We start from the raw sequence: 26613 nt of genomic DNA on the forward strand, positions 1-26613 counted from the left end.
CCCCATCATAAAAACAAATGCATCAATTATGATAAAACTGAAAAATACGAAGATCTGAAACTGTACAGCAACATGAAAGAATCTTACAAGTAAACTGTTGAACCAGAGCAGTCAAACAAAAGGAGAATGCATAGGTTATGGTTTGATTCTACATATTAAGTGTATAAACAAAATTAATCTACTATGTTAGAAGTCAGCATAGAGGTTGCTTCTGGAAGAAAGCAGCAACTGCTTGGCAGGATGAAGGGCTCCTAAGTGTTAATAACATCGTATCTTTATCTGCTGCGAGATACAAAGACAGGCTGCACATTGTGAGGATCCCCAAGCCACATTCAATATGCATCTTTTCTGTATGTATGCTAGATCCACTACCAATTTCAATAGCTTTATGAAAATTGACTCTCTCCCCAACATAATCCTCAAGTCATTATTAGAGTTTGTGAGTCTACATAGACCAATGTTAAATGTACCCGATCTCCTTATGCTCTTGGACCAGGAGGTACAACTAGGCAACACAACTTAATCATTAATTTTAATAATATCTTAATTAAAACTTTTATTATACAGTATATTTTGAGCATATTCTTTCCCCTCCTACAGTTCCTTTCAGATCCTCCTCACTCCCCTACCCACCCAACTTCATGAGCTCTCCCCCCCCAAAAAAAAACACAAAAAGAACCTAATTAAGACTAAAAATATCAAAACAAAATGTGTACACAAGAAAACAGGGAGTCTGTTTTGTATTGGCCAATACTCCTGTGCCTGTGACTTGCCCTAGAATGCGGTGTTACAGCCCTAGTTCAGTGGAACTCCGCGCCCTGTGTAAAAATCTGCTCCCCAGTGTTCTCATTCCACACCTCAGCTGTTCCCTCTCTTGACATGATTTATTTTTTACTCGTTTGTTTATTTGTTGGCTTGCTTCCACTTTGGTACCTGGCCGAAAATTCTAAGAGCTGTTATCTGACTATCCGAATCAGTTAAGACCTCCAGATCCTAGGCAATGCTTCTTTCACAAAGATGAAAACCCTTTGGCAGGCAGGACAGTTTCAAGCCATCCCAAAATGTCTGTTAGCGCAGCCCGAAGAACGGTGCTCTGTGATTTGTCAAAGAACTTGCAAGAAAACTGGAAGATGTACAAGCGCTATACACAAGCCAAAGCGTGGCTGTTCTGGTCTCGATTTCTTGGGTCATAGCCAAGATATCTCTGGCCTAAGCAACCAACACTCCCGGGCACCTCTGATCCAAGCCACCTCGGGAGGGCGGGGCGCCACGTCGAGCAGCTACTGGTCCAATTTGCCGTCGCTCTGCTACACTCAGTTGGCAATCAGAGAGGTCAAATTACCCGTGCAGGAGGCTCGATCCCATCTAGATCTATGATTGGCTGAGATTGAGGGCAGGCACCGAGACTTGCCGAGCATCAGCTGGTCGGAGTTGTTGTCAATCATCGGGAGCCGACTCCTCCCGGTCTCCATTTGGCCAGGGGCTGAAAAAATTTTCGAGCATTTCCAGAGAGGAGATTGTGGCCTCCCTAATTGCTAGCTCTGGAGATTCGCATCAATAAGAGAAGTCAGCCTTATTTATCAGCCTTCTCTTTACTTCCATTAGCTAGTTAAGAAATTTACAGACACAACCATCACAAGGTAAGCGCTTGAATAGTTCAATTCGCTCATTCCCCTAGGTTGTTGACGGGAATCTCTTGGCGGTCCTCGGAATGGAGCGTTCCTCAGGAAGGCGGAGAAATATGGGATGGGTTACCGCAGCTTCCTCGGCCTCGTTTTGAGGCCCAGCCCCATGCGCATCACCCCGGGCTCTCTGTGCCGGGTGGTGAGCCGCTGTTCCCGCCGAGGCCCACCGAGGCTGCACCCGGGCAACCGGCTCTTCGGTTGCTGCAATCGGCCTTGAACTTGACCTCAGGCGGGAAGTGTGCGTCGTGGGAGCGGGGCTAGTAGGGTGGGCACAGTCGGAGGGAGGGACAGTGGGGAAAACCGAAGCCGCCCCAGATTCCCTGTAGCGAGGCCCCCCAGGTGCGCTCCAGCCCAAGGGAGCAGGCGTGGCCACTGCGGGACCTGTTTCCCGGAATGAAGACCCGGGGGTGCCCGGAGATCTGCTGGGCTGCGCTGGCCGGAGTCCTGCCGCGTCCCGATTCGGCCAAGGTCAGAAAACCAACTCAGGACCCTGTCCTGCGGGGTTTGTAAGGAGATGGGTGTAGAGAAGGATTGCGGAGCCCTGGTGGCTCGGATCTGAGGGCTTGTGTTTTGCTTTGCTGGGAAAGCACCGTGTCTTAAGGCCAAGTGGCTCCTGGTGCCTGTTTCTGTAGAGGAGCACATTCACCCGGAGGAGACAAAGATGAGGCTGTGGGTAGAAGCAGCTAGACGATTGGGAGTCTCAAAAGCGCCGCTGGTGTTTTGTGGTAGGAGTTGGAGAAATAGTAACAGCAAAAGCCCCCAGCCTCACCCCAGGTGCCCCAAGTGGGAAAAGCAGATGTGCCCCCTGCGGAACCTGAACCCCAGGGAGAAAACAGTGGGGGCCGCCCGAGATCTGCAGGGCTGCGCGGAAGGGAAGGTGTTTGCCCTGCTAGATAGAGTGTAGAAACTGGAGACCAGATCACCACTGCATGACAAATGTCATTGAATACGGAAGCTTTGGATAATGAGTTCTTGTTAATAGCTGTTTTCCTTGCAATCTGAGTCTCTTTTTCCTTGACAACGTCAGCACCCCTTTCACAGAATTGAGTAGTAAGTACTTTTCCTTACTAGTCTCAGTTCGCATGTCTAAACAGACGCCCGGAGCTCACTGGGGGTTTTGTTGTTTTCTTTGCTCCTGTAAGCGAATACATTTTCTTTCCTCCTAAAAGGAGGTAAGGACATCGAGTGCAGATTTGCTAAAATACATTTCAGAGATTTTTCAGATGATTTTAGTTGTTTATTGGGGTGCAGTGGGTTTTCATTGGTGATGATGGTAAAGACATTTGGAGTTTAAGAATATTAAAAATGGGCTGGTGATGTCCCTTGGACTTGGCCGGTGAAGTTGCCTGGTGCCAAATCTGCGGCTTGAGTTCTGCCACCAGATAGCAACAGAAGGTGCACCTCCAAGGCGTCCTCTGACCTTTGCCGGCTTGCACTGGCACACACAATAAACAAATAAAATGAAAAAAACATTAAAATTACCTTGTGTTTCCCATTATGATACGTTAGCACAGTGCCACTATGCAGTTAGTTACCGCACAGGGTTCCTGGAGAGAGGAAAATCTAAGCCATATCAGTAATGCTGCTTGCCAGAACTCCCGATTCTGCCAGGGCTTGCTTAAAGTGGTAGCAGGAAATTTCCCTTTGGAACTGTTTTGGGCATTCATCAGCAGTTGAACTCAAATTCCCCATACCAAAACCTGCTATAGAGACAGTGCCTCTTTTTTCCAGAAATACAATGGAACAGCTCTGGAAGTTAAACTGCTGGACAAGCATCACACGGGAGAAATATGAAGAGTAAAATCGGTGCCGTCATCTTGCAGCTGTGTACGTGGGCGCCTGCGCTGTAAATTCAAAGGGTGGTTTCAAAGGTTGATGAGGCAGATGCATTTTTCAATCCTGATGTTTTTGTTGTTGGGACAGGATCTCAATTAGCCCAGGCTGGCCTTTAACTCTTGGTCTTCTTGCCTCCACACCCTAAGCCGTGAGATTCTAGGGGGTCAACCACCCCACAAAGCTCCTTTCCTGATGTCTTTGGCCTGGGATTGCTGCTCCGTAGAAGTGAATTTCACCAGTGCTGTCTTGAAGCGACTGTGCCGAGGACATCTCACAGCTTCCTTAGCCTCTGGCTGAGATTCCTGCTAGATGGAGTTACTTACATGGGGACAGCTTCGTTCTAACATTGACTTCTTTCTTTCCTTTCTGGTCACTTTTAAGTATCAGGTAGAGGAAGAAGGTAGGGAGGCTGACTTTAGTCACAGGACTCATTGTGGAAACGGTGGAAAGGCATGTTTTCAGACGTTTATAATAGATAGAATACATAAGGTATTTTTAATGGTGTGCATGCACGCATATAATTTTAAAGACCAACGTTGATTAAATTGTGATACTCCATTTGTGTTTTGATTGGGAAATAAAGAATTTGAAATAGTTCAGGCAAGCATTCTTTTTTCCCCTTTTATGTACAATTACCAATATATTTGAGATTGTTATGTTGTATATCTAGGATTCCAAACATATTATTTATCTTTATTTTCTTCCTTACCACAGTTCAAAGTTACCTTACTGTTAGTAGACTATGCCATATGCGTTTGTGTATATACTCTGCGTTCCTTTTACTTTTCTGGGACATTTTTGTGTAGTAAAAACAGTAAAAGGGTGATTTCACTTTGAAAGATTAAATATAATTGTTTAAATGGCTTACTAATATTGGTTAGCTTAGATTTCTAATCCGCAGATTTATGTAACTCTCCCTGATTAGTAACAACTAGCTAAGTAACTGCTTTTTAGTGGACAACTGATAAGCTTATCCCAGCCCACTGCTGCTTGCTGGTTTGACAAAGGCAATGCTTGGGCGTTTGTCAGGCTCTTCTCCATTCTGTTTAAGGGCACAGCTTTTTGTTTTGTTTATTGCTGTTGTTTTAAGTGTTTGCTGTCTCACACTTCTGCCCCCCCCCCCCATCTGCTGTTCTGTTCATGGTCATTTCTGCACCTGTTCCAAGATCTCTTGGTCTGATGGGGAGGGAGGGATGTTTTGGGGTTTTTTTTGTTTTGTTTTGTTTTTTTGTTTTTTCCAAACTTGAAACAGGGGGTGTCTTTCTTGATGTACAGAGATTTGTTTGGTTTGGGGTGAGGGTGTTTGCTTTTTTCTTGCTGTTTTTATCTTTGTTTGGGGGCTGCTTAGCTTTTGAATTGAGGGTCTCGTGCAAGCTAAGACCTGGCTCCACCGTTAAGTTAGACTTCTGGGTTGTGTGGGGGTTTCATTGAGAGGTGTGTAGCCTAGAAACACAGGTTGTCTTTGAATAGTTTTCCTGAGGCTCTAAAAGGGATCTGTGTGGTTTAGTTTTGGTGTGGTTGGCAAAGGAGATGGAACCACTTAAATCTGTTTGCCTAGGTGGTGCTGACCGAGTTCCGGAGCTGCCCACACTGAATCTCAGCCAGCAGAATGCTCGCCAGCAAGCGTTCCTCTATAACTGCTCTGCTAACTTTCTGAACTGACAGTGTTGATAATATGAGGGAAGGTCACACTGATGTTTATATCGGCTCAAAGGAACTGTCCGCTGGTACTTTAATTTTATCATTCACTAATGTATCTTGTGAGCATTTCTTCTCTGATGAGAAAGCAGTTGTGTTTATCATTTGATTTTTTTTTTTTGAGGGTTAGAGAGAAGCGTAAGAGGAGGGCCAGAGAATTCTAGAAGAGCTATTTCAGTCGTTTGTCTGCTGTGGGTGTAAGCTTGCTAAGGAAGTGTGCACGAGCTAAAGTCACCTAAACAAACTTATTTTTTTTTTATTTTTCACACATATTGCTTTATCTGTTAGAAGTAATAATTACTGCTGTGCCGATCACATCCATCAGTGATTAATAATTCTAATAATGCCACATTATGTTAGTTTGACATTTCTCTTTGCTGTCACCTATAACACATATTTTTATTGAAACCTGTGACTCGGGGAAATGGTCTGAAACATTTGTTTTGGGCCAGGGAGATGGCTCAGAGGATAAAAGGTGCTTGCTGCCAAGACTGGTGTTTTGTCCCTGGAGGCTACATGGCGGAAGGGGAGAGCCAGCTCCCTTCGAGTATTTCTCTGACCTCCTCGTATGCGCCAAGGGACTTGCACTCCACGCCCGTGTATAAGTAGATAAACCAATAGGTGTGAAAAATGAATAAAACCAGAATAAGTTTGTTTGGGTGACTTTAGTTCAGGTTGCTCTGGGCCTTGAAGGACATGGTGCTGGAGGCGCTCTCATGAGGACTCCGTGGCGGGTAGCGCCAGGAGGACATGTGCGAGGGGAAAGTACACTCCTGTGCAGGGAACCAGAGAGCAGAGTCAGGGCCGGCTGGGCCTTCCAAGTACGTTGTTCTATTGGGAGCTAATGGGCCGCCGAAGTGTGACTTGAAATTTTTATGAGTCCAGTGTGGGCTTGAAGGTCTGTAAGCACCCTGGAGAATCGCTAGTGTGAATCTCCATTCAAAGGCTGAAGAAGCTGGGGTCTGGTGTTCCCTGGATCAGGAGGAAAAACATGCCCTTAAGAAGAGGGCCTAGCTTATTAGATGATGTTAACCATACTTAGGATGAGTCTTTTGCCCTCCATTTGCTGACCAAGCACTAACTCGTTTCTCATGGTCTCTGAAGACATCCTCACAGATACACCCAGAATGTGTGCTGCCAGTTTTCCGTGTATCTCAAAATTTGGTCAAAATATTTTATTACTTAAGAAAAAATTGCATGCAGTGTATTTTGATCATACTCAACCCCTCCTCCCACACACACACTCTTCCTCCTAACTTTTCTGAAATCTACTTCCCAGTCCCCACTTTTGCCTTTATGTCATTTTTCCCCCTTGACCGTTCTTTCCAGTTTATATCATCCATCAACTCACGGATGTGGAGCCTTCCTGAGCATAGTCAACAGACCAGCTGCTACACCTGCAAAGAAAAACCGGCTCTCCTTCTCCCAGAATCCACCAGCTGTCCATAGCACCTCAGGGGTGGGTTGGGGGAGTTCCCATCAGCCCTTCCTTCCTAGAATGGTGACTGGTTTGGCCTTGTGCAAGCAACCACAGCTGTTGTGAGTTCGAGAGTGCAGCAATGGTGTCAACTTTAGAAGACACTGTTTCCTGCCACTCCTCCCCAGCGGCTGGCTCTTAGAATCTTTCTGCTCCATCTTCTTGGATGGTCCTTTAGGGGAGAAGTGTAGTATCATGTCCCACTGTTTTCTGAGTGGCCCTTTGATCGGTTGTGAGTTTCTGCATTAGTCACTGTCCACACACAAAGCAACATCAATGAGGTCTGAGAGCGGCGCTCATCTCTGGGTATGGAGATAGGACTTTCCAAGGCAGTCTCTGCGGACAACGTGTGTGGTGGGTGGATTCAGCAATGGGGTCTTACCGTAGAGTTCTAGTGGGCAGCCAAGAGCAATCACAGCAGCCTGTACTGTGTAAAGAGTTTCTGGTACACCCCTGACAGACAGCCAGGGGAGGGGTAGGGGGTATCCTACACCCAGCCACGAACTTTTATTTGGCTACATATGGCTTCCAGAAGTATCAGCATCTCCTGTGTATAATTTCTCTCTCCCTCTCCCCTGATTCCCAGAGGATATTATATGTATTAGGTAGTTTGTATGACTTTTTCAAACATCCTTAGCGTTAGTTATCCCTCTCCCTACCCCCTCCTCCCACCTATCTCCCATCCTCATCAGGATTTCTAAGGGAGTTTTTTTTGTATTGCATCTTTCTTCCACTGTCTTACCTGCTGACCAGGATAATGGCCCTTCCCACCCTTAGCTAAAGTGAATTCACAAAAATTCACCTGAAAGTTATCGTTTAAAGTCTGTAGTGTGGGCTGGAGAGATGGCTCAAGGTTAAGAGCATTCCAGAGGTCCTGAGTTCAATTCTCAGCAACCACATGGTGGCTTACAACCATCTGTAATGAGATCTGGTGCCCTCTTCTGGCCTGCAGGCATATATGCGACAAAACACTGCATGCATAGTAAGTACATTTAAGAATAAATAAATAAAATTTGCGATGCATTTCTGCATATATGAACTCCAGCTGGCTTTTTTTGTGAATGTTGATGCATTTTGGCGAGATTAATTGATACCATCATATCCACAGGCCCTGAAAAGATAGATTTTTTTTTATTATGAAATAAATTTCAACTGTTTGTTTGAAACAGTGTTCCACTGTGTCTTCTAGACTGATCTGAACTGAATGGAAATGATTCTTCTTCATTGTCCTCAGTAGCTAGCACTACAGACACAATCCTGGTTTGTGTGGTTGAGAATAATGTAATACCTTTTTCCAGCATGGAGTGGGAAGGGGTGCATCAGTCCCCAACTGAGGAACTCTGGACAACAGATGGCCTCTGGGGGAGGAAGAGTCAGTTTAAGAGACTGGCTCCCGGTAGGTCAACCGGTGGACCAACACCCAGGAGTACATTGAAGTTGATGGGCCACCCAAGTATGGAGCTGGGACGTAGGGTGGACCTTAGAGGCATTGGTAGGAAGAGTTAGGTGAATATGACAAAAATACACTGTATGACATTCTTAAAGAATGAATAAAAATATTTAAAGTAAAAAAGAAACCCTGATCCCAAATAGTGTCTTTGTTAAAGTTGGCTACTCTTTGAGTATAGAATTATTATAAATATTCTAGCAACCGCTGTTTTCCCTACTTCCGTCCTTAGGAGAGGCAGTTGTTCTTGTTGACAGTTACAGTATCTTGTCTTTATAATGGCTGAGTTGGCGAGGAAAGGATCTCTACTTCCAGAGTGGGGCCTGGATGACCAGTGTTTGTGTGGTCACGGCTGCGTAGCATGTACCGTATGACCTTGCTTCATGCCAGCCGAATCAACATGTTCATTTTGGCAAGGCCCCAAGGTGATAGCAGGTTAAATCGGAGATCCATGTGTTGTTTGTATACGCATATTATCAACTGTTAGAGAATTCAAACACTGTGAAGGGGGTAGGTAAATTATTTGATTCAGCATTCTCAAGAATAGAATGTAGAGTCCGTACACATACATGCCTGCATGCACGCGCGCACACACAATGTCAGACTCTTTATGGCTTTTCGTTTCGTTTTGAATTATTGACTATGACCTTGTCTTTGCTCCCACCCCTAGGTACATCAATTTTCTTCAAGGAATTCTGCTATTGCTCCGTCTTTCCCTGTGACTGAGGCCTTTGGCATTGCAGTATGCTATCGGCGGCCTTAATTACTTTGGCCAGAAGTGGCGGGAACCAGGTGAAGAAGAGAGTGTTGCTAAGCTCCGTCTTCCTGCAGGACAACAGGCAGGTGACTCCTGCCTGCTACAGCTCCACCACCGAGCCCAGGTGTTCTCGATTTGACCCCGATGGAAGCGGGCAGCCAGCCACTTGGGACAACTTTGGGATCTGGGATAACCGCATCGATGAGCCAATTCTGCTGCCGCCTAGCATCAAGTATGGCAAGCCAATCCCCAAAATTAGCCTGGAGAACGTGGGCAGTGCCTCCCTCATTGGCAAACGGAAAGAAAATGAAGATCGGTTTGGGTTCGCACAGCTGACAGAGGAGGTGCTGTACTTTGCAGTATACGACGGGCACGGGGGACCAGCAGCTGCTGACTTCTGTCACACGCACATGGAAAAATGTGTGACGTATGTATGACGACCTTGGTGTTGCAGTTGCTCTAGGCTGTTGAAATAGTCTCCCTGTGGCTGAGATAGCCAGTGCAGACCGAATTCCTCGAGTGCACACGTGCCACCGCATCAGTGTGTGTGTGGTAGTCAGCGTGGCCTGTGTACCCGTTCGCCATTTGAGAAACGCGGTTGAGAATCTGCGCCTCTAGATTACCATTTCCAGTAAACTGTAAAGTACAAAGATAACTTGTGAGAAATTTTACTCATGTGTGTGCTCACCTGTGTTTGTGGTAATTTGTGTGTGGAGTGCGTGTGTGTGTGGAGTGCGTGTGTGCATGTGTGTGTGTGTGCAGGCATGTGTGTGTGTGTGTGCATGCATGTGTGTGCGTGCGTGCACCCATCTGTGTGTGGAGGCCAGAGGTTGACATCAGTGTCTTTCTATATCGTTCCCTAATTTACATTTTGAGATTGAGTCTCTTGCTGAACCTGGAGCTCACACTTTTTTAGCTAGACTGGCTGTCCCATGAGCCCTTAGGCTTCTGTGTCAAGCCGCATGTTGTCTTTAGATGGGAGGTAGGGATCTGAACACAGGTCTTCATGTCTGTACAGCAAACACTTTACCCATGGAGCTATACCTTTGTGTTCCTGAAGAAGTATTTACTCTTGTCGGCACAGAGAAGTTTACTTATTGTCTTAGTTACTTTTCTGTGAAGACACATAGTGACCAGGCAACTTATAAAAGCAAGTTTATTGGGGACTTGCTTACAGTTTCAGGAAGTTAGAGTCCATGACCGTGATGGCGGGCACCATGGCAACAGCCAGCAATAGCTGAGAGATGATATCCTTATCTACAAACGAGAAGAGAGAGAGAGAAAGAGAAAGAGAGAGAGAAAGAGAGAGCGAGAACCGGCTAACTCAGAATGGTGTGGGATTTTAAAACCTCTTAATCCTTTCCCCCCCAAAAAAAACAGTTCCACCAGCTGGGGACCAAGCAGTCAAATACATGAGCCCGTGGGAGCCATTCTCACCCAAAATACTCATTATGTTTTTGAGACTCACACCGCTTCTAGAATTAAAGAGAGGAGACAGTGTGGCAGCCATAGCCATGGGCTACCGTTTTACCTTCCAGTGTATAGTTAGAGGCAGTTTGTCAGTTGAGTTTTGCCTGATTTACCTCATTCTACAAACTCAGCGATTTCAGTCAATCGGGGTTGCACTACTAAGAATTCTTTAAGAACAGGAAAGGACTTGGGGATCGTGAGAAGGCTCAGAAGATAAGGACCTGAAGAAGCTCTTTCTTTTTTTCCAATTGAGACAAAGACCCAACCACTTAAACTATATCTTCAGACAGCCTTGTTTCTTTTTCTGAGGTACAGTGCCACATCCTAGGCTGGGCTAGAACTGATTATTTATAAACAAAGATGACCTTAAACTTCTGATCCTCCTGCCCTCACCTCCTAAGTCTTAGTATTACTGGTGACCACCAGCACCACTTCCCCCCGACTTAAATTCTCATGCCTTTGCCTTTAAGAAGCCTCGGGTTTAATGTAGCTCAGTTAGTCCTACCTAACAGGGAACTCTGAGTTGCCTCTCCAGCACCACATACCCAGAGCATGATGGCATGAGCCTCAGCCCAACAGTGACACACTTCACCATACTTAGTGCATTCAGAGACCAATATATGGTCCTCAGTTCTTGAATCCTCAGCGAAAGCGTCTGAGAGGAAAGCGTGAGGCCTGTTGTGTGGAGCGGCTGCTGGAGCACTGCCTGAGAAGAGACAACCACTGCAGAGTGATCGCAGCTTTCTTTCCTCTCCCCAAAGGGATCTGCTTCCTCGGGAGAAAGACTTGGAAACAGTCCTGACCATGGCCTTTCTAGAAATTGATAAAGCCTTTTCCAGTTATGCCCACCTGTCTGCTGATGGTAAGCCAGTCAGGGCATGCCTCAGAGCCTTAAGAATTGGTGGGGAAAGGGGAAAGCGAAGGGGAAGGTCTTCAGTGGTGGGAATGTTGTTGCATGTTTGCTTGTGGGGAGTTTTTGCAGAAATAATTTTATACAAAGAATCCTTTTCAATGCTGTTTAGAATCTGAACTGATGTCAGGGTCCCACTTTTGTGTTCGATAATGACCTTTCAGAAGGGGACGCTCCAAAATGGTTGTTACTGAATTTTAATTTGAAAAAGATTTTAAAATGTTTCAATCTATTTGATGAATAGTTTTATGAACAAGATGCTCTCCTCCCCCTGCCAGACCACTAGTTCAAACACTGCAGGATAATCCCATCTGCAAGGTTAATAATTGTTCAGCATTTACTTTAGGGGATCAGAGAGAAGGATTCGTGGGTAAAGGTGCCTGCCACCAAGCTTTATCACCTGAGAGTTCTAGCCCAAGACCCACATGGGGAAGGAAAGAAGCAATTTCCGTATGTTCGCTTCTGACCTTCACACATGAGCTATGGCATGTCTGTGTGCACTTAAAAACAAACACATACATGCACACACAAAATAAATTAATATATATTTTTAAAAAGAAGAATATTAGCACTAAGTCCTAAGTCTGACAGAAAATGACTGATTGGCACCCATTTGTATAGTTAGAAGGGAGATATTTGTCTTCTCTTTCTCCATCTTGCAGATTTCCTTTGGTAACTAGTGATATTTTTGGTTTTATTAAGTATAAGGACATGACAAATGTATTTTTAAAAAAAAACTCATGTACTGTGCTGTTTTTAAAGTAAATGTTTTTTGTTTTGACTAAGTTTATCAAAATAATTTCAAGAAAGTATATCCAATATTTTCTAGTTAGCTCACCAAAAGTGCATTGATAATAAAGTTAATTTTGCAAGCGTCTGCAGCAGCCATGTGATGTGTGCTCCTGGCTGACAGGCTACAGCGTTGTGGGGGAGTGTTGCTCTCAGTTCTCTCTCCTTTTAACAAGCAAAGCGCCCCCCAGGAATGCCATTTTCAATCAGACGGAGATTCTCCCCATTTCACACACAAGGAGCTCCAACTCATAGAGAAGAAATGGTTAGTGGAGATTAGGACCTTGTTCATTAGCATATTTAATAGTAAGAGAGGGGAAAGGGTGGCCCTAGGATAGCTGAGTGTACCATTTAAATCTCAGCCTCCCCACCACCATCCCTGTTGAACCCAGGGCCTTGGAACACGCTAGGCCAGCAGGCTCTGCCGCTGAGCTGCTTCTCCAGCCCCTGCCTGCTACTGTGAGATGCTAACCATCACACTCCCCAGTACACTTGATGGTCCATTCTTTCTCCATTTGTCTGCACATGTAGTTTTCACTTGGTGAGTTATTTGAAATCACTTTGTCTTCTTCCTTTTGCACCCAAAGTTATCTATCTCCCCTTCCTTTAGTGGGGACTTGACAGAGGGTGCAGTTTCTGCTTAAGATTTAGCTTTTGTTCTCCTAAAGAGTAAAACACATAAAGAGGAAGTGAAACAGTTTCTCATGGTTTTACTTTTTTGGGAGGTGGGGACAGAGTTTCATTAAGCTTCCCAAGCTGGTTTGGAGCTGGCCATGTAGACCAGCCTCAAACTCACAGAGAAAGATATGCGCCACCACGCCCAGCATTTTTAGAATAACAGCTGTATTTACTGCCCATGACTCATAGAACACAATGTCCCAGAGCATTGGCATATGGCCAACACTAAAATTCATTAACCCTTCATGAGTGCAATCAAGCTTTTTTAAAATGATATAATCAATGCTGGTGATTAAAACCATCAATATTAAACTTGGTGTCGAATTTAAAAACATTTACTCTTTTTTTTAAATATTTTTATGGTTTATTTAACTTTATTTTATGTGCATTGGTGTGAAGGTGTCAGATCCCCTGCAACTGGATCTTCAGACAGTTGTGAGCTGCCATGTGGGTGCTGGGAATTGAACCCGGGTCCTCTGAAAGAGCAGTCAGTGCTCTTAACTACTGAGCCATTTCTCCAGCCCCACATTTACTCTTAATAATTATAGTTCAGGAGATGGAATTTATAACGTTTAACTTGTATGTATATTTTTAAATAATCATAATTCAGGAGACTTTGAATTTGATTTGTACATCTTCTAGAGACTTTTTAGATGACTCATACAATCCAGTTGTTAAATAAATAAAATATCATTTATTTCTAATAACCAAAGTAAGATATATTTTGCTACTTTAGTTGCTCATTCATCCTTTGGGATAATCTTAGAACTTCATAAAGATGTCTTAAAATTTATTATTGTTTTTAATGAAGAACTGATTAAAAGGGAACAAAATAGGATGGTACCCACTGCGCTGTTTAGAACAGGATGGCACCCTGTGCACTGTTTAAGACAGGATGGTACCCAGTGCGCTGTTTAAAACAGGGTGGTACCCAGTGCGCTGTTTAAAACAGGGTGGTACCCAGTGCACTGGTTAGAACAGGATGGTACCCAGTGCGCTGGTTAGAAAGTGTTTAGAAAGTGTTCTGTGTACTATTGTGCATATCATATGCTTCTTAAAAACCAGAGTTTGAGAACTATTTTAAAGATATATTTATAAATATCTTTCAGATGGCAAAATAAAGTTACTAAAGACAGAATACTATATGCTAGTCTTTCCGGATCAGATTAAATGGAAATTAGACCTGTCTCACATAAGGTTTCAAAGTTATCCAAACTTAATTTTTTAATTGAAGTATTGAGTTGAAATGCTATTTTAAAAAATACTTTAAAATAGTATTTTAAGTATTTAAGTATTTTAAAGGTAGATAGTACTCTTTTTGGTGTGTGTGTGTTGAGCCAGAGCTAGCTGGCAAACATTCTCAATGACCAGGGTTACCCTTGCTGTCTTTTCTCATTTCTTTGTATCTCCCCTACTTTCACTTCCCCCGAACCCTTTCTGTGAGACAAGGGAGTGGGGATTATTTTTTAGCAGACCTCATACACTCGAGACAAGTGTTCCACCACTGAACTAGCCTTTCAACCTTTTAGCATCACCTTCAAAATTTTAAATTTATGTCAGTCTTTTACATTTTACATTTAGTCAAACCAAGCAATGAGTTAAAATTCCCTCACTTCCTTTTTTTTAACAAATAACCATTTAAAACAAAACAGATGGTAGGCAAAAAAAAGTTATACATGTCAAGATCACCAATTTTAAATAAATTTTGCAGCAATATTAGTTTATAAGGATTATTCTTTACACAGCTTAATAATCACTGGGGGTGGCATTAGATTTTACTCTTTTTGTTGCTGTTCCAAATTGTGGTCATTTTCCTTCTCTTCTATCGTCCAGCAGCACTGCGGAAAGAGAGAGAGAGAGAGAGAGAGAGAGAGAGAGAGAGAGAGAGAGAGCAGCAGAAACACCTGCTTTAGATTGCATCAAGTTACAAACATGATAAAAAAAATCTTATCATTCAAGAGCCACACTGGCCTTCATATAAACATTGAATTTAAGTCCTCCAACTGGAAACAGTTCTTTCCGTACTTAATTCTTACATTATATGCTATGAACAAATGGCTTGTGTTCTGTTTCTGGCATAGGGGGTGTTTTGATTGCCTCTCCATGTAAATTGAAACCCCCGTCAGCTGGTGTAAACTATAGTACTTCTATGTACTGATTATCGAATATAAATTATTTTGTTTAGGGGACAGTTCTAATATTGCTATGACCCAAATTTATACTGCATTGTTTTCCGACCCAATAAAAAGACTGAATTTGCTATCTTCAAGATTAAGTGTGTGTGCGCGCACGCGTGTGCGTTTGCGTATACACTCGCAACACACATACGCAGATACATGTCTGTGTCAGCACTGGTGTTTTGGTACAGATGCATACGTGCGTACTTTTTTTCTATCTTAGAGTTTCAATGCTATGAGAGATGTTAGTCTGATGGGAAAAATAGACACTATTTATTAACTTGAAGCTGCTGAGTGTTGAAATCATTGATGTAGCATCTCCTGGTATATGTGATTTGCGAGGGAAATGTCCCCTACTGGAAACCCTCCTCCTTATTTTGCAGCTCCCTCTCTGCTCTCCTTTGTGTTACAGGATTGTTGTGTTTGAGCGTAATTTCTGGGTGAAATTCCCCTTTGCCTCTGTGTGTGTTGTTTGTGGCAGAGAACTGTGCCTCCTCAGCAACTCTAGACCTGGAGCCTGTGGACTCTCTCTGCTGGGCTTCAGCGGAAAGAGAGAGCTGCTAAATTTTGTCTCAGGTGAAAAGAGTCTCGCAGTTCCTAACCCAAGCTGCTGGGACATTTCTATTTCCTCCTTGTCCCGCTAATGAGAGGATGTACGGTATAAAGTATCCAGGGAGTATTAAGTCTTACTGACAATGTCTTAGTTTTCTAGTTTTGTTGTTAGGGCAGACGATGACGATTGATACCTCTGTGTTAACTGTTACATGGAAGTGCTGATTCACTAATTTATATTCTTAGATGCATATCAAGCCAGAATCAACGGTTAGTTTTGAAACCTTCCCCATATATCCTGAGATTTTGAAACTGGGAAGGTGAGTTGATAAAAGCCCAAGGTCTTTTAAATTCAGAGGTGAGAGAGCTGGGAACTACAGCCCAAACTGAAATTTCATTTATACATGCTAATTCTTTTGTCGTCTTCAGTTAAAGATCACGTGATGAAAAGCTGTTGATGAGAGCTAACGTGGAGAGTTCATGATTCCCTGGGCTGGTAGCATCTAATGCATGCCTGACTTCTTTTAAAGCCATTTGAAAGTAGATCGTATAATTGACTGAACTGTATATAGTCTATTGTTGTATAGACTTTGACTAATATCAGGTTGAAAGTTGCAACGCTTGTAAGATACGCATCACTGGTCCTTATGTTAAAACATTTCTGTCGTGTGCTGACATACATCTCAACATTGCTGTGATATGATAGCATTGCTTTGATCTCATGGTTCCAAAATCAAGAGATAAATGGGAATACAGTGCAATTGCAGATGCCGTTTCTCAGTGAACTTAGCATGACCACAAAAGACTGAGTAGACTTCATCCATGCTTTTCCATTTACTTTCCTGATTCAAGCAGGCATTTTAATATAATGACTGGAAAATGTATTCATCACTTTCTAAAATGTGTTATTTGGTGAAGTTTGAAAAGTTGTCTCTAAAAAAACATCTTGGAAAGACTTGTCATTTAAATCAATTACAGGTTTTTAAATCAGCTAATAGCGTACAAGTCGCCTTTGGAGGGTCAGGAAGCTGTCTACAAATATTACATAGAGCAACAATCGAGTGATTGGATGTAGAATTCGTACTGCAAAAAAAAAAAACTAAGCCAATTAAACTTTTGACAATGCTTTATAGGATTAGCAGTATCACTAGAGAGAACTCCTGCTTTAAATGAGTTACTTCTCAACTTCCTGCACTTCGCTGTATTATCCTTCCGTTCATAGTTCCATGGGCATTCCACTCTCTACAAGGCTCGACGCCCCTTAAACGATTCTACTAGCGGTAAACAGCACAGAACAGGTGATGTTAGAATAAGTCAAAGGAAGACGCACAAAGGTGATAGGCTTGGGGAGAAAAAGAGCGGCAGCCTCAAGCCTAGTGACGCTGGGCTTTCCTCGATGGCAGAGACGATGTACATTGCTGACATTTTCCTGCCCAGGCAGGGCTGCAGGAGTCGCAGCTGGCCACGCTCATCGGCTTTGGGCTGCAGATTCTGTTACTGGATACTTTTGGAGCTAATCGTGTGGAGTATGTCATGTTGATGAGGAACTGGAATGAATTTCATTTTTACCATTCAGATCTAGAATCTAAGGTGGGGCGGGGGGTAACTTTTCTTCAGGCATAGAGCCAACAAAGATCAAAACCAGAAATGGATATGGTTCTTTAACTGTGTGCATGCGTGTGCGTGTGGGTGTGAACATTTATAAGTTGTAGTTCTAGCAGGTAAAAATGTCCACTGTAGAACTTGCAGAGCAAATGGTCTGGGCTTGGCATTTCTCTCCTCCCCTGCTAACTAGTACGGCTTTGACTGGACAGGAGTGAGGAATGAAAGAGAATGATCCAAATCTCATGATTTTAGAAAGGCGGCCCACCTACTGGGCCCAGCAGATCTGCCATCTGCCATAGCAGCCAGATTAGTGGCATTTCCGTGTTTTGTTTTGACACCTGCTATGCACACGAAGGCATCATCATTGTGATGCTTTTTACACACAGACAGTTTGGAGACACTGATGCTTTGCTCGCCAAGTTAGCTTGCCAACCTTTCTGTTTGCATGGAGCCTTGTAACTGAATTAAATAATTAATTGTTTCTCTGCATGGTCTTCCTTGGTTTGTTGGCAGGGCATTTACATAGCTCTTGTTAAATTAGACCGGTAAGGACCAGCCTTAGGTTACAATGCTTCTGTTTTATTCTTAGTAAAAATCCCATATCTGTCGCTAACTGATACTCTGTTTTGTAATATTTGTAGCAAGCCTCCTGACCTCTGGGACTACTGCCACGGTAGCCTTGTTGCGAGATGGTATTGAACTGGTGGTAGCCAGTGTTGGAGACAGCCGGGCTCTTTTGTGTAGAAAAGGAAAACCCATGAAGCTGACCACTGACCATACCCCAGAAAGAAAGGATGAGAAAGAAAGGTACTGCCGCCATGACCAGACATTTTATGGGGTGATACCTGTAGTTGCCATAGAAATGGAACGTGGCATTCCCTCTGCTGGCATAAAACCCCAGGGCCTCTTTGCAAGCATTGCTGTGCATAGCCACTACCTCGGGCCAGATTTTCTTGTTTGGGGTGGTTTGGGTTTATCGAGACTGGAGCTCACCATGCAGCCTAATCTCTTTTCTCCTTTCTCAGCCTCTCAAGTGCTGGGCTATCAGGGTGTGTACACCATATGTGGACTAAGTTTTTCATTTTTATCTAATTTATTTATGGACTTAAAAGTTTGGGCATTTACCATGGGCTTACCTTAAACTCGAAATCCTCCTCAGCCTTCCCGAATTCTTGGATTATGGGTATGGGCTGACATAGAAGGCTCCGGATTTCAATTTTTAAAGTTGGTATTTAAGCCAGTGCTTTAATTTCCTATATTATTGTCATCATCATCATTGTGATTAACTTTATCTTTTCCTAACTAGGATCAAGAAATGTGGTGGGTTTGTGTCTTGGAATAGCTTGGGACAGCCCCATGTAAACGGCAGACTCGCAATGACGAGGAGTATTGGAGATTTGGATCTTAAACCCAGCGGCGTAATCGCAGAGCCCGAGACAACGAGGATTAAGGTAAGAAGGGGTCAGAAACACTGGGAATGACCCGAGACTGTCCTGGAAGATTTACCTGAAGGAGATGTGTTTTTCAAGGGGGAACTAATGCGTGCAGAATAAACTTTCTAAGTGAGATGCTAGTTTCCAATCCTCGGAGGGTAATGTCTTTGGCTTTTGTTTCCCCCTGGCAGAGGGGCTCTGTGGCCATCCTTTCCGAAGCCTGCCAGACAGAGGCATTCTCTCAGCTCGGGAGTCGTTCTTGGCCTCCTTTCTCCACTCAGTTCAACACTCAGTGTAATGCCTCTTTTACTCTAAACTGAGCCCAGCATGATACAGGTCCCGCTGCTTGCTTCTCTAGAGCTCTTGAGTCAGCACCGTATAATGTAGGCTTTCACAAATGGTGGGGCATGAATGTTCAGAATTCAAGGAAGGATTTCCGGCCTTAAAAAGATGTCTCATTCCAGATGGTGGTAGTGCACGCCTTAAATCCCTACACTGGGGAGACCGAAGCAGGCCCATCTTTTCAGTTTGAGGCCAGGCTGGTTTACAGAGCTAGTTCTATGATAGCTAGAACTACACAGAGAAACCCTGGCTCCAAAAAAAAAAAAAAAAAAAAAAAGGAAGAGAAACAAATTGAGATAACAGGACAAGTTAAAGTAAAAAGAAGCTCACACCGTCGAGTGACGGAAGGGTCAGCCAAATAATACAAGCCGCATTTAAATCCAGACTCTCGGCATTTGTCTGTCTGGCTTCTTTCTTGGTATTGCTAGGTAAAAGTTTGGTTTGTCCCGGGTGGTATTGATTCTCAGCTACATTTTCAGTTTGCCCATGAACTCTGACCCACTTGGCCACTCTGTAAAATAGATAAAGTTTCCACGCTATTGGATCACTGGAAGGCACAGCCTAGTCTTAATCACATCTGCTTGCTTCTGATTGCAGCTCTACCATGCGGAGGACAGCTTCCTGGTCCTCACCACAGATGGGATTAACTTCATGGTGAATAGTCAAGAGATCTGTGACTTTGTCAACCAGTGCCATGATCCTAATGAAGCAGCCCACGCGGTGACTGAACAGGTGACGTAGCGGAGCTTCTGGTGGGAAATTCCCAGAGAGAAGAGGATGAAGGGACAGCAGAGGCCTCTAGTGTTTTAGCTTGAGTACAGTGAATTTGAACACAGGGTCTCTCGAGTGCTGGGTGAGCATTCTCCTACTGAGCGAGGCACAAAGCCTTGAGAAAAACAGAGCTCTGACTGTTTAGCTTTGCATCTTGTTGTTAGTGGAATCGACTTATAGGATGGTATTTTAGTGATTCATATTTCAGGACTGGAGAGATGACCCAGATTAAGAGCCCTGGCTACTCTTCCAGAGGTCCTGAGTTCAATTCCCAGCAACCGCATGGTGACTCACAACCATAATGAGATCTGGTGCCCTCTTCTTGTGTGTAGGCATCCACGGAGGCAGAACACTTTATACATAATAAATAAGTAAATCTTTTAAAAGATCATATTTCTTGTCTGTTTTTCCTCACTGCCTATTATTTTATCACCATTTTTAATGGTTACTTTAACAACTATACATTAAGTATAATGGTATATTTGATACATTTTAAACGTGTTTTTCTCATAGGATTTGTTTGTAAGCCTTTTACATTCCTTGAAGCTGTTCATACCAGACATCTTTTAACTCAGGCTGTGAGATCTTTTGATCTGTTTGATGCTAACTGCAACCCTAAGCCCTTCTGAACAGTACTGACTCACTATTTGAAGTGGCGTCTAGAAGCGGTTTACAGTCCTGTTGCAGGTACTTTAGTTAACGCCCACTTAACCATGGTAGAAGGAATACTACAGATGTTTTTTGTACATACCCATTTCTGAGACTTTAGATTTTAAGTTAGTATACCAAGGGGTAGGTTTCTAGTATTGTTTTCAGACAAGCATGTTATATTTTCTTCTTTTTTATTCCTCTCCAAAGCTCTTAAGTTCTTCAACTAAATTCCTACAGGCAATTTTGTTGGTAAGAATTAGCACTTATTAAGGCTTTTCCATGATTGGCACCATGCTAAGAGTCTTGGGTGTGTCCTATTTGGGAGCCACTCAGCAGTGTTTCTCAGTTTAAAGCTGTTTCAGTTGCCAAGATTGCTATAGTGGAGGATGGGAAATAGTTGGATAATCTATTGTTCATGTGCAGTTAATAACCATAGTGGAACATAGATACAGGGTTGAGACCGTCGCAAACTGTGTTAGATAATTGCGTTTGTTAACTGTGTAGAACCAGTTGACTTTGTGGAGAAAGGATGCTGTCTGTTTGCACAGAAGTCCAACGACTCCAGCTCTTCGCTTTTCTCTTTCTCCCGGCTCCTGCAGGCTCTACAGTATGGTACCGAAGACAACAGCACTGCAATCGTGGTGCCCTTCGGTGCCTGGGGAAAATACAAGAACTCTGAGATAAACTTCTCATTCAGCAGAAGCTTTGCCTCCAGCGGGAGATGGGCCTGATCGCCAGCCTGGACTCAGGGTTCCTCCGCTGCAGGTGTCAGCGGGCATAGCAAGAAACTGGTAATACCCAGAAGGCCACCTGTCCCCGAGTGTCCCTGTGAACTGATAGATCCCAATGCAGTGTAAGCTTACCAGCCGTGGGCACTGTAGTGTTTTCATAAACCCTCATCACTATGTGCAACTGTACTTGCTCAGCGTAAGCGCCATGACAAAGCTGTGAAGCCATTGTGAGTCTCCGCGCTGAGTGGGAGAGGAAGTGGTTTGGTACACTTGATGAATGGTAAATCTATGTGCTTTGTTTTGTGATGGCTAGAGAGTGAGTCTGGGGCTTTCAAATCTTTAAGATTACCAAGCAGATCTGGCTTCTTTTTAATGAGTTCGTTCTTTATTCAGTTGGACAGGTTTTTCTGAATCTTGACAGCTAGTCAGTGTGTTATCTTCAATGTTTCTCTTTTCTTTCTCTCTGTTTAAAATAGTTCTCAGTGTTTGGCCCTGCACTCCTTGGTTCAGTCTTCCTGCTTCGGTTTCCTGGGTACCTGGGACTCCAGGATGCTCCGACTTACAAGTGTCTTTTTTTGTTTGTTTATTTTCATTTTGAATGTTTTAGAGACAAACAAGCATAGATTTACTAAAGAAAAGTACTCCCGGGAGCTGCAGAAATTCCAAGGGAGGAATACCCACAAGTGTTATTTTTTTAATAAATGTTCCAAGGAGTCAAAATGAAAAACTTTTCTGTTACTGTATCTTGTACTCTGGACCATTTATTAGTAAGCTTAACCCTGCAAACTTCTTCAGACAAAAGGCAGGACTGAAGTGTATCCGGATTTGTAAATAGCCCTCTTGTATATTTGAACTCTTTTTAGCCCCTTCCCCATCCATTCCCTTTTTCTGCAGTTAAATGTGCCATATAGCTCCAACTGTTCCTTAATGTCCCAAGGAAAATGTACAGACTCCTTGATCAAAACATGTACAGGGAAACACGGACAGTGTTTCTGTTTCTTGATGGTGTATGTAAGTTTGTTGTTGTGTGTTTTGTAAACAGTATGTTTGTATCACTTTTTCCGCACAAAGTAAGCTAGTTGGGTCATTTGTTAGTAAAAATAATGTTGCAGTGTCTCACACTGCTGTAGACATAGCTTGAAGTTTATGTCTCCATTTTCCTCATTTCTGAGATTTATGAGGAAGAATAAATCTTTTAGAAAGTGTATTCAAACATGTCAATTTGCTAGGTAAATTAGGAATGTAAACCTACACTCCTTTTTACCTGCATATAAATTTGCTGTTAAACTGTGAATCCCTAAATGTGTGTTTGGAATTACTCTATAGTTTATTTTCACAAACTGTGTAAATTTGATATATGTGTGGTGCGTGTGTAAATATTTTGAAGTAATATAACATTAAAGGGAGCAGACTTATGGAGCCTTTATGAGTTAGCTTTAAATTATTGATATATTTATCCCGAAGGACACTCAGCAGATGGAGTGGTTTTCTGTAGTAAACAATCGGTGGTTATTATTAGATAACCACTTGGATTAAAAATATATATGGGGGCCAGATGTGGCGGCCTTCACCTATAATCTCAGGACTTGGGGGAGGAGGTAAGAGAAGCGAAGGAGGATGGTGACTGAGATCAGCCTGGGGCTGCATAGCAAGTTCCAGGGAAGCCTGAGCCACAGCTTATCTCCCAAACCAAAATATCAACAACAAATGGCTATAAGATACATTGTATTATGCATAACTGATGTGGATAACCAAAGAACAGAAGCAGCCATATTGTGTGGTAATTTGAATATAAAATTATGGGATATGAAAAGACTAGGTAATGTTAAGGGTGACATGGAATTTTGAGGCAGAAACAAGAGAAAAAATAATGAACTATATATATGCCTTCAAGTCTGGCGTGCTTTCTTCCTTTAATTTTTGTTTTAAACACCTAGTAGAAAGAAGATGTCCCAAAATAAATTTTTCATCTTCTTGTTTTTGGGAAATGGGAAAAAATATATTTTCATTTTACCTGCCTACCCTATTTAGAACAGGCTCAAAAAGAGAATTTAAGGTCTTTTCATGGATGTTAGTCAGAAGGAGGAAAACATTTGCCAGGCATGTTAGTTTACATGTGCCGTTCCAACGCGTAGGAGACTGTGGCAGAGGAATCCTGGATTTGCTATGCGTTGTATAACAAGACCCCGGCTCAGGAGACAAACAAAACCTACAGAAGGAGCAGAGTCTATGTGTTCACTGTCTAAAATGAAGAGGTTCAGGGAAACTAGCAGAGCTGAGACACTTTCTTGTTGAATCAGGTGTTAGGACAGAATTATGGAAACAACTTTTAAGAGCATTGAGAACTTGTAAGCTAATACGTGCATAAAAATGACAGCATTCTGTATGTAGCATTGTGATGTGTAGCGTTCTGGTGTGTGGCGTCCTGATGTGTGGCGTTCTGGTGTGTAGCGTTCTGCTGTGTGGCGTTCTGGTGTGTAGCGTCCTGGTGTGTGGCGTTCTGATGTGTAGCGTTCTGGTGTGTGGCGTCCTGATGTGTAGCATTCTGGTATGCAGCGTTCTGGTGTGTGGTCCCCCCCCCCCAGTTTTTTGTTTTGTTTTGTTTTGTTTTGTTTTACTTTGAAACCGGTTTAGAGTAAACTGGTGGAATTCAGAGACCTGAGGGTCATTGATAGATTGAGGTAAATTTAGATTTGACGAGGAGGAGTCTGTGGATAATGGCCTTGGGTGCATCCTGTTTCTTCTGGAAAAGATTTTTGGTGCTGGTGGTGAGGTTTGATGTGTGTGTGTGTGTGTGTGTGTGTGTGTGTGTGTATGCATATGTGTGTGTATGTGTATACATGCATGTGTGTATATGTGTGTGTGTATTTGTATCTATATGTATTTATATTTGGAAAGACTTGTCTTAAACCCCTGAGTGCTGAGATTATAAGCATGTGCTCCCAGGCCTAGTTTTACCTGGAAGAAACTGAAAACCCTGATCCAATCATCCTGATAAAGGGTAGACAGTGCTGGTCTCCATAGGGGCTGAGCTGTAGCTTTTCCTGCAGCCTTTCTTCACATATATTTGTTGAGAACAAACCTGAATAAACTACAAGCCAGTATGGAAAAAAAATACATGTGTCTATATTTTCTAAGTCTCAATATTAAGATATAATTTAAAGAATATAATTATAATCCTATGTATACGCGTGCCCCTGTTCTTGCAAATGGTACAATAGTGGAAAGAAAGGGACTGGTCTTGCATACTTTTTAAGTATGAATTTTGCTGGGAGTTTGCCATGTGGGTCTAGGCTTGGTATAAATGATAAAATACAGAAAGTGTAATGGTTGTGTGTGTGTGCCTTTCATTTACATGTGGTTTGTAAAAGCATCTCTTTTGTGTTGTGCCACCCGTTATTTGGTGAAATGTTCTTTAAAGTATTGTGACATTTTACAATTATAAATATCTTATCAATTCAGAAGTAAATGTAGCTCTGTTCCCTGCCAGCTGTTCACTTGTCAGAATTCTTTGTGTCTCTTGACTGCTTCAAATCCAGGCATGGGTTTGAAGATCCTTCGGGAGGGATCCATTTTGCTTCTATGTACTGTATGATATGAACCGTCCCATATTACAACACTTTTAAATTTTTACTTTGAAGAGGTAGTAGCATATAATCTAAAATACAGAAATTATTTGAGGTTTGAAATTATTTAAAATTTGATTATTAATTGTTAAAGAATGGATATAATTAATCTCGTGGTAATGGGAGAGTAAGAAGATGCTTCCGTGTGGGACCTGGGGAGTTCAAGTTTAGAATTAACAAGTGTAGCCAAGTGTTGCGTTTTCCTTTACTGCCAGGGTCCCCCACATGCCTGTGTCTATAAAACAGTGTCCTGAGAGTTGGGCTGTTACATTACATTGAATTTCTTGGCTTTCATTCTAGGACTGGCTTAAGCAGGAATAACAAGTCATGTTTTGCAAGGTAAATAAAGCAGAACGGTGACTTGCCTGCTGCATTTGACGGCTGGGAAAAGACCAGCTGGTTCTGTGACAGCTCCCATTGGCCGCTGGATGGTTAGAACATGGGGATGGGGTCCCGAATTCTGGGCTGTGAGAACTTAGATGTGTCCCACCACCAAGAACGACTGAGCTGACATTGGATTCTAGTGCAGAAGGCAGCACAGCGGTGTGACCTAAATTAATTGAATTTCTGCTGCAGTTCTCTTGTGCGTATTTGTTTTGCAATTTCCAAAGTTCTGCTTGGTACAGTACCTTGTAGCGAGTCTGGCTATTCTTGTAAATGTCTCGGTGGTGAAAACAGCCTAATAAAATGCGCATATTAAACTCCTCGGCTTCACTTCTGCTTATTTGGCATCCAGATTGTTCAATGTTTATCGTGTCTGATCTGAATGGAATAAAGGATTTAGTGTCAATAAAGACTTGGAGACTTCCTTACTAGCTGTCTTTGGGTTTCTGTTGCTGAGAACAGACACCATGACCATGGCAACTCTTACCAAGAAGACATTTAGTTGGGGCTGGCTTACCATTTCAGAGGTGCAGCCCATTATCATGATGGCGGGGAGCATAGAGGCATGCAGGCAGGTGGGGTGCTGGAGCTGAGTGTGCAACATCTCGTAGGCAACAGGAAATCAACTGTAACATGGAGCAGGGCCTGCTTATTGTTGGGGTTTTTCTGTCCTGCCTGGTACCCCACAACTGTTTAGCCCCAAAGAAAATCACACGTAGGTCTCCATAAATTATAAGCTGATTGGCCCATTAGCTCTAGCCTCTCATTGGCTAACTCTCACATCTTAATTAACCCATTTTTCTGATCTATGTTAGCCATGGGGCTCAGTACCTTTTCCAATGGGGCAGATCACATCCTGCTGCTTCAGTGGTCTGGGCAGGAATGGGAGGAATCAGCTTCCTCCTTCCCAGAATTCTCCTGTTCTCATTACATCATTTCTACTTCCTGTCTGGTGTTCCCGCCTATATTTCCTGCCTGGCCAATCAGCGTTTATTTATAACATGATTGACAGAGTAAGACAATTCTCCCACACCATCAACTGACTGCCACACTGAGGAAACCTGAGCAAAAGAGACCTCAAAGCCCACCCAGTGACACGCTTCCTCCAACAAGGCCACCTCTCCTAATAGTGCCACTGCCTTTGTGGGCCATTTTCTTTCAAACGATCAGTGTAGCCGTATTTTAGCTATTTGCCAATTAATGTCAAGAGGCTGTAAAAGGAAAGAATTTTCTTTAATTTTTGTACTGAAGATTGAAGCTAGGTCTTCACAAAGTCTAGGCAAGCACCCTGCCACCAAGGCGAATCTTCGGGCCATTTTTCACCGCTTTTTATTTTGAAGCACAGTTTCACTAAATTGCCAAGTGACCCCCGTGCCTGGGCCTCCTGAGTGGAGGGATCTGAGTCTGTGCCACCAGACTCAGCAAGATGCACTCTTATCTGCCCTGTCATCTCTTTTGCTGCCCTCTTCCAGAATATTCTGTGGAAACTCGGAGAAAAGGTCATGATGGTTTCCAGAGTAGATTGCCTATAGCTTAAAAACTGTGTGATGTACTTCGTGGCAGCATTTTTAGATTATAGAAATTGGAAACAGAT

General features: G+C 43.1%; 1 protein-coding gene across 5 annotated transcripts; it reads left to right on the plus strand.

Moving 5' to 3' along the window:
• Nucleotides 1-1274: 1274 nt before the first annotated feature.
• On the plus strand, nucleotides 1275-25450 carry Ppm1k (protein phosphatase, Mg2+/Mn2+ dependent 1K). Of its 5 annotated transcripts, XM_075955808.1 has the most exons (9): nucleotides 1473-1640; nucleotides 3417-3512; nucleotides 5080-5248; nucleotides 8814-9327; nucleotides 11132-11232; nucleotides 17723-17888; nucleotides 18388-18532; nucleotides 19454-19588; nucleotides 20878-25450. In XM_075955808.1, exons 4-9 carry the CDS (start codon nucleotides 8888-8890, stop codon nucleotides 21007-21009), a joined length of 1119 nt encoding a protein of 372 aa, XP_075811923.1. In that variant the 5' UTR covers nucleotides 1473-1640; nucleotides 3417-3512; nucleotides 5080-5248; nucleotides 8814-8887; the 3' UTR covers nucleotides 21010-25450. The 5 variants fall into 5 exon arrangements, 4 of the variants coding, with proteins under 4 accessions (XP_075811921.1, XP_075811923.1, XP_075811922.1 ...); XR_012908784.1 differs by lacking the exons at nucleotides 3417-3512; nucleotides 5080-5248 and having other exon boundaries at nucleotides 20878-21069; nucleotides 21493-25450; XM_075955807.1 differs by lacking the exon at nucleotides 5080-5248.
• Nucleotides 25451-26613: the final 1163 nt, after the last annotated feature.

Source organism: Microtus pennsylvanicus, chromosome 21 (assembly GCF_037038515.1).
Source record: "Microtus pennsylvanicus isolate mMicPen1 chromosome 21, mMicPen1.hap1, whole genome shotgun sequence".
NCBI lineage: Eukaryota > Metazoa > Chordata > Mammalia > Rodentia > Cricetidae > Microtus > Microtus pennsylvanicus.

Excerpts from the sequence above, each read along its gene's own strand:
- Ppm1k (XM_075955806.1), top strand. The coding sequence starts at position 8,888 with ATGCTATCGGCGGCCTTAATTACTTTGGCCAGAAGTGGCGGGAACCAG. Across the intron at positions 9,328-11,131 it reads CACATGGAAAAATGTGTGAC|GGATCTGCTTCCTCGGGAGA; the intron begins GTATGTATGACG and ends CTCTCCCCAAAG. Across the intron at positions 17,889-18,387 it reads AGAAAGGATGAGAAAGAAAG|GATCAAGAAATGTGGTGGGT; the intron begins GTACTGCCGCCA and ends TTTCCTAACTAG.